The 14,313-nt window shown below is 47.4% G+C and overlaps 1 protein-coding gene across 2 annotated transcripts in view; it reads left to right on the top strand.

Annotated features, from left to right (window-relative positions):
- Positions 1 to 8,179, top strand: part of GNA12 (G protein subunit alpha 12) — a 77,009-nt gene extending 68,830 nt beyond the window's left edge. For both annotated transcript variants that reach the window (XM_084763923.1, XM_084763924.1), the window contains 2 exons: positions 3,692 to 3,742; positions 5,480 to 8,179. In XM_084763923.1, coding sequence (XP_084620049.1) covers positions 3,692 to 3,742; positions 5,480 to 6,049 — 621 coding nt within the window. In that variant the 3' untranslated portion in view covers positions 6,050 to 8,179. The remainder of the gene's footprint in view (positions 1 to 3,691; positions 3,743 to 5,479) is intronic.
- Positions 8,180 to 14,313: the final 6,134 nt, after the last annotated feature.

A 14,313-nucleotide genomic window follows, 5' to 3' on the forward strand; every position in this document is an offset into this window, starting at 1 on the left:
TTAAAGGGGTGAAGATTGTATACAGTAACCAGGACTTCTAAAGCTCAAGGGACTGCTGGGGCTGAGGACACACTAAGGGGCATGACATTTTCTGTTATGGCTCATAGCTCCTTACCCCTAAAATATTGCTTTCTATAGCTGCATCACAAATTCCCACAATAGCAGGGTGGTGATGCACGCCTTTAATTCCAGCACTTGGGAAGCAGAGGCAGGCGACAAACAAATGCCCACAATATAGCAACTTAAAGCCACCAAGGCCTAGTGCACAGGTTGTGTGTGTGTGTGTGTGTGTGTGTGTGTGTAGGGGGGTGAGGGATGAAGAGCAAGAGAGCAAACACATGAGGAATCTTGGATCCTCACCAGTCCAGGTGTCATTTGTGCCCTCTTCTAAGGTGTGTGACTAATGTCCTCATTTTCTTGAGAGCTGTCAGCAAAGACCATTCTCAGCTGTTCCTCATGACCGGCCACCATTGGCTGTACCCTCAAGACCCCAGTGCACATCACCTTGCTGTGCCACTAATCCATAGCCACTTACTGCACTAAGTAGGGACTCCTCCCTCCTCGTGCTGATACCACCACCTAAGAGAGCAACCAGGGAAACGTCTAACATCTGTCAGCCTTGAAGACATGCACAGACTGCTCTAGGCCACTGAGACACCCTGGTCAGCAGAGGTGGACAGCAGTCCTGAGGATGACACCAGGTCTGTCCTAGGGGCTTGTGCCACACACACTAGCATTCACAGGCGCACATACACACATGCACGCATGCACCCAAAACCCTAGACAGGACTCTTTCCTTCTGCTTCTGCTACTGCTACTGCTTGAGTAGAACGAAGAGGGAGTGGCCCAGGCTGTGAGCTGTCACCCTAGCCAGCTGCTGAGATGACAGAGTGGAGCCACTAAGATCCAGCAGCTTCCTGTCGTTGTGTTGGGGGAGGGGATGTGTAGACAGGACCAGGACAGGGAAAAGTCAGCACAGGAGCTGAGCCACTTGGCTCTTGAAATGACTTCTTCCTGTGGAGGGTGGACACAGCTGTGTGGAGCCCAGGTTGCCTGGAGAGATGAGAGCTTGTGGTGTCTCTTCCTACCCAACGTGGCTGCCAACCAGCCGGCCTGTCTGTGTTGCTTATCGTGAGGGATGACTTGAGAGAGACTTCAATGCTGCTGTCACTGGAACAGAATCCTCTCTTTTGAATCATCCCTATGACCTTCCCTCCAGAGAGGACGGAAGTGACTGTTCTCCTCTTCCTCTGAGCCATCTGGGACAAGGAACTGAGAGACAGACAAACAAGTGCCAGGCTTTGTGTGCACATCTGTCACTCAGCACCAAGAAGACGGAAGCAGGAGGACCATAGTTAAGGCCACATCTTGAGACCCCTTCACAAAGGTTTTAAAAACAACAAATAAAACTAACTTAAAGCTGGTAGGCCCTGTTCTCAACTTTTCGTCAGAAAGTCACAAGCTATAATGGGTGTCCTGTCATGCATGGCCTTTCCTTGTCAAAGACCTGGACTGCGCCACTTGGGAGATGGCTCGGATGGCAGAATAGTTGCCTCACAAGCATGTTTGAGCCCCAGAACCCACACAGGAAGCCAGGAATGGTCATGCATGCTTGTAATCCCAGCATCTGTAGGCAGGGATAGGAGGAACTCTGGAGTTCACTGGCAAGCTAGCCTACCTGATGCTCTACAGATACTAAAGGGCCTGTGTCAGAGGAGGTGGACAGTGTTCCTGAGGCTAACACCCAAGATGTCTTTTGGCCTATACACAGACACACACACACACCAAACAAAAGAATAATTTTTGTTTCAGGGGCATCTTGTTGCATGTGTATGACCCCTTGCCTTTATATACTTACGTGAGAATGTACAAAGTGGAGGCAGCAAGTGAGCCGAGGCCTACTCTCATCTTTCAGACTAAGGTTCTCATGGAACTTAGAGAGCTGCACTCTTTGGGATTCATGAAGGAATTGTTTTCTAGTCTAAAGATTTTTTTTATCTTTCCTTCTTTGTTTGTTTGTTGTTGTTGTTCATTTATTTTGTATGTGGATGCATACAGACACATGCATGCTATGGCACGCATGTAGGTGCATGCATGCTATGGCACGCATGTAGACACATGCATGCGATGGCACACATGTAGAGGTCAGAGGACAACAACTTGTGGGGTCAGTTCTTAACTTCTACCTTCATAGGTTCCAGGGATCAGACTAGGTCATCAGCCTGGGCAGCAAGTGTTCTTACCACTGAGCCATCTTGCCAGCCCAGTCTTTGATTTCTGAAGGAAGTTTTGCATGCTCAGCACACTTGCTCTGTGTCACTCTCATTAGTCACCACTTGGGAGCCACCACCTCCTCTCTGGCCCTGTAAGTGCCATTGCATTCAGTTACCCAGCACTCCTAGAGGGCAGAGACGTGAGTGATACACACAGAGAGGGCCATAGGCTGCTCAGTAGCTCAGTTTGTGTCCAGCAGAAAGAGACTAATCATTCTCCTCGTTCTGTGTCATGAATTATATACATGCTTCTAGAAACTGGACTGCCTGTCCTTCTCTGTCCCCTCTCCACGGGACTTAGTGTATCAGAGGCAAAATCACCGCTGGTGTGGCCTGGAGATGCCAGTATCCACCATCTACACCATAAGGCTGCAGGGAAGCACCAGGAACAGTTTGAGTCTGGGGCTGGAATGTGAGACTAACAGTTGTTTGGTTTGCTGTTTGAGGCAGGTTCTCGCGTATCACAGGCTAGCCTCAAACTGCCTCTGTAGCTGACGGTGGCCTTGAACTCCTGGACCTCCTGCCTCCACTTCCCAAGGGCTAGGATTCCAGGAGTGCCCACTACACCCAGCTTGCGAGCGCTGGGGTGGAACTGAGGGCTTCATGCTGCACGCTAGACCAGCACTATAGCAACCGGGCCACAGCTTCAGCCTAAACAGCTTCTTTTTTTCTTTAAGTTGTGGAGTTTGGGAATTATTTTTGTTTGGTTGTTGTTTTGTCTCTAAAATAAACTGTTGATATGTAAGTCTACCGGGATTAGTGTAGCCCAAGTGGCCCTGTACTTGTGATAATCCACCTGTCTCAGCTTCCCAGGAGTTGGGATTCTAGATACTCGTACCACCGCACCTGGGTTATTTTTAAACTACATGTACTGTCCCTATTTTGCTTTCCATTGCTGTGGCCCAAAGTATCTTGGGGAAGGAAAGGGTTTATGTGGCTTGTACGTCACATCATAACCCGTCAATGAGGGAGGGCAGGGCAGGGAACCTGGGGGCAGGAGCTGAAGCAGAGCCATGGACACACACTCCCACTGTCTCACTGTCTCACTTCCTCACTTCTGGTTTGCTCATCTGCGTTTTTATACAACCCAGGGACCACCTGCCCAGGGTGGCACTACCCACAGTGGCCTTAGCGCTCCCACATAATCATTAATCCAGAAAATGTTCCACAGATTGGTCTACAGGCAATCTGATTTAGGAACTCCTCAACTGATAGTTCCTCTTAGATGACTCCAGCTTGTATCAAGTTTAAAAAAAAAAAAACAGCACACAGACACTTTCTGCCTTCTTAGACTTTGTTTTCCTGTTTGCACAGCAGAACAGCCCTGCTGCCCCCACACCCCGAAGCTCCACCCTTTTTATCTGTCCCTCTGGCTTTCTCTGTCAGCACTGAGCAGTGACTGTTCTTCTTCATGACAGGGTGAATCAGTGAAGTACTTCCTGGATAACTTAGACCGGATTGGCCAGCTGGTGAGTAGCCCTCCTCTCCCCAGTACCCCAGCATACCATTCCAGGCTTAGAAAATTTGATGTGGAGACCAAAGCAGACAATAGGCTCCAGCTTGCCACTCCCAGTTCCTGTGAATTGTTTCATATGTCATGTTCCAAATCAGCTCTATCGAGCTGGGCGTGGTGGCGCACGCCTTTAATCCCAGCACTCGGGAGGCTGAGGCAGGCGGATTGCTGTGAGTTCGAGGCCATCCTGGTCTACAAAGCAAGTCCAAGACAGCCAAGGCTACACAGAGAAACCCTGTCTCGAGAATTCTACCACTGAACCACCAGTGCAGACATGAAACCCTGTCTCAAAAAAAAAAAATTAGCTCTATCCACCTGGTCTTAGGAAAGAGATTGCCCTGGGAGAATGGCTTCACCCCAGTCCCTGTGATAAACAGAGGAGCTGTAGCTAGGGCCATGGGAGGCATTCTTGTCACTTACTGTGGTAGAGAAATTCTAGCATATGCCAGAGCAAAGACTATGGTGAAGTGGTGATCATTCCCAGCAGCCTTGGCTACAAGCCTGCCTGCCGGGAGCACCTCCGTTGTCACCGTCTCCTCAGTCTCTCAATTCTAGATGTTCTGGAATCCCAGCACTCAGTGGGCCTAAGCAGAAGGATCAAGAGTTTGAGACCAGCCTGGAAGTTCTCAGTAAAACAGAAAAATAAGATCAGTGCACACTGCCATTGTGCTCCTGAAAGACCAGTAGAGCTCCCCAGTGCCTGCCTGCAACCAAGCAGTTTGGAGAGTTCCTCCATCCCCTGATGAATGTTCCTTGGAGATGTTTTTGTTACATTTTGAACTGACCTCCTAATGAGCCCCACTCATCGTGGTTGGGTAGTGTCCCTAAAATGTCTTTGATGTGTAGATTTTCTTCTCCGTGCTGTTTTTCCCTTTTTGATATATTGACTGAAGTGCCCATATTATTCATGAGTGTCTTAATCTGGATCTCACTGTTCTATCCTCATAGTATGATGGACAGATCTCTTCTGTCCCCTATGACCTGGTAAGTTACTCCAAACTAGTATTGGTCACAGCCTCTTGGCTTTTTGGTGAGACTGTGACATGAGTGGACAAATGTTCTGATCTGCCTTCCAAATGTAGAATTAAAGGGGTTTGAGAGTTGCCACAGTTAGGACCTTAGGGTGTGGCTCAGTGGTAGAGCCCCTGCCTAGAATCCCCCAGTGAGGGGCTAGGGTGTGGCTCAGTGGCAGGGCATGCAGGAGGCTCTGTTTTATCTTCAGCCCCCCCAAAAAAGAAAAGCTTCTAAGCCAAACACACTAAGTATCTCACAGATTTCATTTAGATAACATTACACAACCTAAATTAAATTAGTCAATGGGACGGTTTTAGAACATACGAGCTCTGGAAGCTAAGGGGAAAAAACCAGTATCTATGTTAGAGAAATAAATGAAAAAGATGTTTCATCTCTTCTAGCAAAGAACACTGGACAAATTTTTTACATGAGGCCCAACTAAAGGTTCTGGCCATTCTATCTCAAGCCAGAGAACTTGTATTCATTTCGAAATGAGGTGTTTAATCCTGTTATTTTGTTGTGCGATGGATTTACAGTTCTGTCCGTGAGACTTGGTTAAATGTTCTTGCAAAAGTCTATATATCTTTCTCCTGCAGCCTGTCTTTCTGCAAGCTTTTGTATGCTAATTCTTTCCTGTTTTTCCTCCTTCTCAAATGTCTCTCTTCCCCATGTTTTCCAGAATTACTTCCCCAGTAAGCAAGACATCCTGCTGGCCAGAAAAGCCACCAAGGGAATCGTGGAACATGACTTCGTTATAAAGAAAATCCCATTTAAAATGGTGGATGTGGGCGGCCAGAGGTCACAGCGCCAGAAGTGGTTCCAGTGCTTCGACGGGATCACGTCGATCCTGTTCATGGTGTCCTCCAGCGAGTACGACCAGGTCCTCATGGAGGACAGGCGCACCAACCGGCTGGTGGAGTCCATGAACATCTTCGAGACCATTGTCAACAACAAGCTCTTTTTCAACGTCTCCATCATCCTCTTCCTCAACAAGATGGACCTCCTGGTGGAGAAGGTAAAGTCGGTGAGCATTAAGAAGCATTTCCCAGATTTCAAGGGCGACCCGCACCGGCTGGAGGACGTGCAGCGCTACCTGGTGCAGTGCTTTGACCGGAAGCGCAGGAACCGCAGCAAGCCCCTGTTCCACCACTTCACCACTGCCATAGACACCGAGAACATCCGCTTCGTGTTTCATGCTGTGAAGGACACGATCCTGCAGGAGAACCTGAAAGACATCATGCTGCAGTGAGACAGCCCACTGCTGTCCTCCCGTGGCCTCCGTGGCCCGTGGCCACGGCGCTGGTGTGTCTGTCGCCTGCATGGACCTGCAGTGGGCATCTCGAATCCACACCATTAATACCTGGCTCAAGAATGCTGGACTACCAGCCACACCAGCAAGCGCCAGGCCAAGAGGATGTGGGAGTATCAGTGATAGCTACTGAATCCGGGGACTGTGAAACTACTGAACCCACACCATCGCTCTGGTGATGATCTGTAAAACCTGGTAACACAGCTTTCTTCCTCCTTACAGAAACTGTTCTTTGCTGACACAACTTAACCAAGGTTCAAGTGTGCAGAGGCACACGCATGCCCTCACTAATGACAGAAACACAAACCCAGCTGGCCTTGCAAATGGCTCTTCCCTCTGACTTTCAGGTCCTCACTGAGACACCTAACTCACATTAGGCTGTAGAGGGGCATGCGATGCTGCTAAGCTCAGAGTGTCCAAGCTCAGGCCACAGTGCCACTTCCCAAAGTAAACAACACTGCCTTTATGATTGTGCCAACACCCTGAGAGTCCCCACTCCCTGCTGTAGAACAAGGTGGGAGCTGTGAACCTGCCTTAATACCCTGGCAGCCACTCATCTTGTCTGCATGCCCAGTGGCCACAGTGTGGAGAGGTGGCCTGTGGAGCGGCTGTGGCAAGCCTGTGTATACATAGTGGTGCTCTCTACTCCTTCCCCCATCTCTCCATAGCCAGTGGCAAAGACATAGAACCAAGTGGCCTTGTAGGTGGCTCCTATGCCTTACTTGACAGTTGGTGGCATGTAGCATTCCCAGTCCTAGGCTCTGAAAGTGGGCCAGAGATGCTCTACAATGCTAAGGCATCTCTTCATGCCTTGGCTGCTTGGTGGGCCCCAGTCACTGGCCCCTCAGGAGAAGCCCTGGGCTCTGCATACCACCCCTCACCGCTGCCTTCGCACAGTGCGCTCTGCTCTCAGAGCTGTTGGCAGGCTGCCTTCTGTTGCTGTGCACACAAAGCCAGTAGGCGCCCTCAGAGCTCTGGTCCATGAGGGTGCAGAATGCTGGAGACATGAGCACAACCTGCTAAGCCTTGGCCTGGCCTGGCCAGCTTCCTGGCAGGTGTCACACTGCTTTACAATATGTTGCATTCCAGACTTGGCCGTCTGTACATTAATTACTCTCGGGCTGGGGTGGGGCTCATAACTTCATAGCATTTGAAACAAAAGGAAATCTCTAGCCCCAGAGTGTTCTTTGGCTCACTAATACATCCAAGGGCCCCGTCTGCAGCCACACTGCTCCCAACACTTGGTCCCTGTTGCATCCTGAATTTGGCTCATTTCAGCCACCAGACACACAGGAGTCTTGGAGCAGATGCTAAGCCAGGAGACCGCGCTGCTTCTGAAACCGCTTGATACTAAGAAATAGCTGTCAGCCTCTAGCTCGCTTGCTGTCTGTGCTCAAGGGTTTATATCAGCGTTTGCTGGGCTCCTGGCTCTTTCCTTTGGGAAAACAGCTCTTCTGCCTCCTTCACAAACTGAGGGGATATAGCCAGATTCAAACCAGGGACCAGAAACCTTTCAGGGCTCCTCAGAGGTCTCAGGTCCACACACAGTAAGCATCCCTTGCAAGATACCCATGTATCTCAGTGCTGAGACCCCAGGCAGACACAAGCCATTGGGGGCCACTGTGACTGATGTAAGTTTGGGGTTGTCAGAGTGCTGTCCCTCTGACAGCCTGACATGTACCAGTCACTTTCAAAGCTGACAGCATGTGAGTAGCGAGATGTGAACCTCCAGCTAGCTGAGCAGACCGCAAGTGGATGGCCAGAGGTCCACCACCCTAGCAAGCTGAGCCTGCCTGCGTCCTCTCTGATAGGAGACCGTGACACCGTGTGATCAATCAGAAAAGAAGATAGTGTTTGCAAGGCGAGGCTGGAGTCATTTACAAGTTTCTACACATAGATGGTAGTCAAGTTTGTCTCCCAGACCTTAGGCTTTTGTTTTTGTTTTTTAATTTCACTTGTTACCCTTGACTATTGTCCTTTTTGTTGCAGTGTTGGAGAAGCAGGAGGTATTTGTGCCTCATCTATTACTGCAAAAAAAAAAAAATGTAACAATAAACTTCCTAAAAATCAGACTGCTTCCTGCCTAGTAGGCTGTGTATGTTAAAGATTGTGTGTGCAGTCAGGTGTTCTGAGAATCGCCCTTAACCCCCTATACAGAGGTGCTTTCAAAGTCCTTGACTGTAATTTACAGAGGTCACTAGGATTTCTAGTCCTGCAAGTTCCCTTCTTTGATAAGATAAAAATAACAACAGAAAGGTCTAGAGAGATGGCTCAGTCAGAAAACTGCTTTCCATACATGCATGAGGACCTGTGTTTGACCCCAGCACCTGCATGAAAAGCTGCACCTTGTACTTGTAATCCCAGCCCTGGGAAAGCAGAAACAAGGACAGGCCCCAGTAAGACAACTTGTCTCAGTAAACATGGTGGACCATGCCTGGGGAAAAGCCCCCAAGGATAACCTCCACATGCACATACTCATACAGAGATAATAATAATAGCAAGCCAAGCTGATGGCTTGCAAGTGGTGGGCTCAGGGTCTGGAACTACTTTGGTTTGTCAGGGTTTCACTGAGGCAATAGCCCAGGGCCAGCTGCTCTCCCACATCACACCTTGTTGGCACTGACGGTCTGGCTTGAGGATTTGAGCCAACATCTCTCGATGTTGGTCAAAAATGAGTCCTTGGTGTTTTTTTGCTTAGTGTAAAACATAGGTTACCACTCAGAGTTAGTACTCACTTTCTCATTTTTCCATCCCAAAGACACGGCCTTGAGGATTCACTCTGTTTGCTTATTTTATTTATGTTTGGTTTTTCGAGACAGGATTTCTCTATGTAGCTTTGACTGTCCTGGACTCGCTTTGTAGACCCAGTTGGCCTCAAACTCAAATGATCCACCTGCCTCGGCCTTCCTGAGTGCTGGGATTACAGGCTTGCACTACTGTGCATGGCCAGTTACAAATTTGAATTCCACATACCTGAGCCTGGCAGGTCAGAGAGCCATCATCAATGCCTATTTTTAAATGAAAGTCCCCAAAACACATGTGATGTAATCTGGTATATACAATTAAAATGCACCCCTATGCAGGTACAGTGTCATACACCTCGGGAGGTTGTAGGCTTTTCCAAACCTACTTTGAGGTTCTTTAATGCTTATACCTCCCTTCCAACCCACCTACCCTAGATAGAGAAAAGAGGTTAATAGGAACAGGAGAAGTAGACCTTTTTGGACTCAGATCCTGGAAGCGATTCCCCTGGCATAGTCGGCAGGATTTCAGCAGACCAGCAATACAGCCAGCATTGCTGCTGGAACCTGGAGCAGCAACCGGAACCCAGAACCCTGAAGTGTTCTCTGCAGCGGTTTAGGGGCGTCTCAAAGTGGAGCAATAAACAGCCAAACAATACCAAGACTCAAAAAAACCCCGCCTCCTGTTTTGGGCTTATATGTATATAATCTCTCAGAGTCTGTACTAAGATGTGTTTCAGCTGGCAAAAAACCAAGCCCCCACACTAGGTGGTTCATCTACTGGATAAACATCTGATCTCTCACAAGTCTGTTCCCTATCCCAACACTTGAGATTAAAACTTGTTTACATCCATTACATATCCCACACTTGGGATCAAAACAAAAACATGAGCACATCCACTACATATCCCCCTTTCTATTAAAAATAATAATAAACTATATACAATAAAAATAATTATGAAAATTAAAAGGGCCAGTCCATTTGTATTTGACAATCTTGGAGAAGTTATTCCTCTATCCTATCCTATCCTACTGAGTCTTACAGTGTCCAAAGTTTTTCTAAATCATTTTATTATAATTTACACTTATCAGCCTCTAAACATGTTTTTAGCTCTTAAACTAACACTTATAGTAATACTGTAGCTTTCTAGTCTTCAACCCAATCAGAGGCTTACGGAGCAAACATCTAACATGAAGGAAGTGCAGGCAAGCAACTTTCCAGAAGTTATAGCCAGAGCAGAGAGAACTGACTACAGTCACAGGCTTTCTCTATCATTGGGGCATCCAGTCTTCAGCCTGCTAACCAAAAATATCTGTCAGATTGTTCTGTGAAGCAGGAATTGTCTTTGGGATTGTGGGAATGTTAATTTGAGTGCCTCATTGTTATAAAAGATCCCTTTCCCATAAATTTATGGGTATGTCAGCCACATAGGGTCTCAGCTTCCCTGTTTGCACTTGTCCACCGTATACCTTGTCTTATTTGAGACAATTTACCAATTCCTATAAATTGTCTATAAACCAATACTTTTGAGAAAGGATTGTGACGTCTGCTCTTCTATCCACCAAACCTTCTATTTCAATGCCATTCATTTGTACCATTAGTTTAGGTCTCTAATCATTAACCATTATTTGCCAGAACACAGTCTTCCAGTACTCCCAAATGCACCTGCTCTTTCTACCGGAGTAGCTTTGCCCTTGATATAAGGAAACAGTAGCAGCTGAGCAATTCTATCCCCTACATCAATTTGCATCTCTTAATTTACACGTGCCATGATTTTATTTCTTCCTTACAACCCCCATCTATAATACCAGGATGCATAATAAAGCCTTGAGAAGTTAACCCACTTCTTCCCAAGATTATTCCCACTGTCCCTGAAGGAAAAGGACCATAAACACCAGTGATTATTTGTAACATTCAACCTGTGGGGATAGTGTAAGATTATCTGAGGCCAGATCCAAAGCTGCACTGCCTTCAGTAGCATGCATTAAATCTTCCCTACCTAGTCTTCATTTTCCTGCAAGTTTGTTACCTCCTGGCTGACCAAGAAAGCTAGTATTGTTTGCTGCAGGGCCTCAAGCTAACAGGCCCCTCCACTAGTTTCCCAATGGCAAGAGATTACCTTGTACACCTCTCTTGGATTGACAACCCCTAGACCAATGTTTTCCCTTCCCACAGTGGCTACAATGTCCTGGAAGTCTTGGCACATCATCACCATCATGGCCAGAAGCTCCTTGTACTCTTCTATGGGTACCATTTACTCCAAGTTAGTGCACCTGTTATTTTGAAATCCAGAACTTTTAACCTTACAGATTCTTTGTAAATGGCCTAATTTAACACAGAGCACCACATGTTTACATATCTGAGACCTCTAGCTATAGCTTGGCCTATGATATTGTTTTGATGCTCCAGAGAGCTAATATCAACTCTCTCATCCGCTCATCTAGTGGGGCTCCTCAGGCTTTTAATGGTCTAATTGCTCTCTGACATTCAGTATTTGCATTCTCATACGCCATGGTCAGTGTCAATGCCTGTCTGGTCTCAGGATCTGGTAGGGCTCTACCTACAGCTGAACCCAATCTCTGTAGAATTCTGTGAAGGCTTCTCCAGGGCCTTGAAATACCTTAGTAAACGAAGTGGTTGTCTTACCAGGCTCCTCAGCCATGTCCCAAGCTCTCAAGGACGCAACATGACACTGTTCAGTTACTACATCTTCAGATCGGGTTTGTTCTCTTAAATCAGCATAACGCCCTTCACCAAGCAATTTATCTTTAACATTTATCCCCCTTGTCATGTTTTGTTGTTCTGTTCTCCTGGCTTCATTTCTCTACCATGATAGCCACTGTAACTGTTGAACAGCTTCTAACACAGCTGACACCAATCCCTTCCAATCTTGAGGAATAAGTTTATGCTGCGTAGCCCAGTTACTTAACATTTTTTTTTAACATACTGTACAATCGCCTCTTTAAAATGCTTTAAACCTAGCATATCTACGGGACGCCATGCCATCTCATCATAAGCCTCACCACCATCATTAGCAGGGATATGTCGCACAAAGACTGGAAAAGCTGATGGTGTCTGTGTAGCCCTAGAGAATTCCTCCACTGGAGCACTCGTCTCCAAGGCCCTTTTGGCCTGTCTGCTTTCCCATTCCTCTAGAATCTTTACAGCCTCTCCGGCTTCACATTTTTCTCTGCCCCCTTCAGCACACTTGGACACCTGGCACATGGAGCCGGGTGGGGCGGCTATTGTGGGAAACACTGGCTCTCAGTTACCAGGTGTTTTCCCTTTACCAATGGCGCTTTTTGCTTTCCAAATGAAGCTTTTTGCTTCAACCTCTACCTGCAAATTCTCTACTTGTACAGCCAACTCTGCAATGCTTTCCAGAATGATAGAATTTACTGACTCTTCCAGTTTTCATCTCTTATCCATCTTTCTTCCAATCTTTTTTTAAAATGTAATACAGGGCTGGAGAGATGGCTCAGAGGTTAAGAGCACTGACCGCTCTTCCAAAGGTCATGAGTTCAATTCCCAGCAACCACATGGTGGCTCACAACCACCTATAACGAAATCTGTACACAAAATAAAAAATCTTTTTTTAAAAAATGTAATACAGTAAAAAGACAAAAAACAAAAAATTCCCTCTGGGTATAAAGCAGGAAAGAACTTTGCAACAGCAGCTGCTGTTTTGCTGACACCCTTAAAAAAAAGCATCTGTGTATCTTCAAACCCTGCATCAGCCTCCACAACATTAAAAGTTGTTACCCATTATGCCCAAAGCACCCCGGGCGCCACCTGTAGGCTTTGACCTTTTCCAAACCTACTTTATTTGAGGCTCTTTAATGCTTATACCTCCCTTCCAACCCTCCAACCCTAGATAGGAGAGAAAAGAGGTTAATGGGAACAGGAGAAGTAGACCTTTTTGGACTCAGATCCTGGGAGCGATTCCCCTGGTGTAGCCGGCAGGATTTCAGCAAAGCAGCAATTCAACCAACATTGCTGCTGGAACCTGGAACAGCAGCGGGAACCCAAAGCCCCAAAACGTTCTCTGGCGTGGTTCTCTTGAGGAGCGTCTCAAAGCGGAGCAATCAACAGGCAAACAATACCAAGACTCAGAAAGCCCTGCCTCCTGTTTTGGGCTTATATATATAATCTCTTCTCAGAGTCTATACTAAGATGTGTTTCAGCTGGCAAAAACCAAGCCCCCACATGAGGTGATTTGCCTTCTACTGAATAAACATCACCTGATCTCTCACAAGTCTGTTCCCCATCCCACAGTTGGGATCACAACAAAACCATGTTTACATCCATTACAGATCCCACACTTGGGATCAAAACAAAAATGTGTACATCCACTACAGGAGGTAGAGGCCAAAGGAGCAGAAGTTGAAGGCCATCTATTGCTGATTACACACTCAAATCCAGCCTGGGGTGCATGAGACCCTACCTCAACAATAACACACCTAAAGGCCAGAGACATGGCTCAACAGGTTAAAAGCACTTACAAACGTTAGGACCCAAGTTCAAATCCCCAGCACCCACATAAAATGTTAGCTGTGTATCCCACAGCGCTAAGGTTGCAGTCACATGCTTCTGTAACCCCAGCACTGTGGAGGACAGAGACATGAGTCACCAGTGCTTTCTGGCCCGCCCAGTGTAGCTCCTGGTGAGAGAGCCTGCCGTGTCCATCGTCTGGCCTCTTGCTCAGGCAAGTGGACATATGCGCCCCCCCCAACTAAATACCAAAGGAGTTGCTCACTTCACAGCAACACCAAGTACCATCCAAAGTGCTCCATGAGCTTACTGTAGCAGAGACATCTGCCACACCAGGTGGATTGGTGGGAAAAAAAAAAAAAACACTGGCTCCAGCCTCTGCCAGGTAGCATGGTGGTTAGGGGCTTCCTGGCAGAGCTGCCCCACAGGGCTGACGGTCTCAGTAACTGGCTTGCTCCTTTTTACTCAGTCCTTGGTGTGGTGATGGTTAGTTTTAACTGTCAACTGCACGAATCTTCGAGTCACTTAGAAAGAGTCTCAAGGGACTGTCTAGATGAAGTTGGCCTGTGGGCACTCTATTGGGAGATAAGGTCTCTACTGAACCAGGAGCTGGGCTTACAGGTATAACTGACCATGCATGGCTTTTTATGTGGGCTCGCAGGGATTTGAACTCAGGCCCTCATACTTGAGTAAACAGGGTCTCATGAGTCCCACAGACAGGCCTCTAGTTTTACGTTACTGTATAGCTGAGGATGACCTTGAAACTGCTGCTGGTCCTCTTGTCTCCATCTCCTGGGTGCTGGGATTATAGCTGGGTACCACCAGGCCTGGTTTTGTAGAACCCCAGCACTGAAAATGGAACCCAGGCCCTCCTGAGTGCTAGGCAAGCACTCTGCCAACTGAGCTACATCCCAGGCCCAAGAACCCAGCTTTTGAAATCTGCTACAAGAAACACCAAGGACCAGTGTGGA

Source organism: Acomys minous, assembly GCF_964271855.1.
Source record: "Acomys minous genome assembly, chromosome: 16".
Lineage (NCBI taxonomy): Eukaryota > Metazoa > Chordata > Mammalia > Rodentia > Muridae > Acomys > Acomys minous.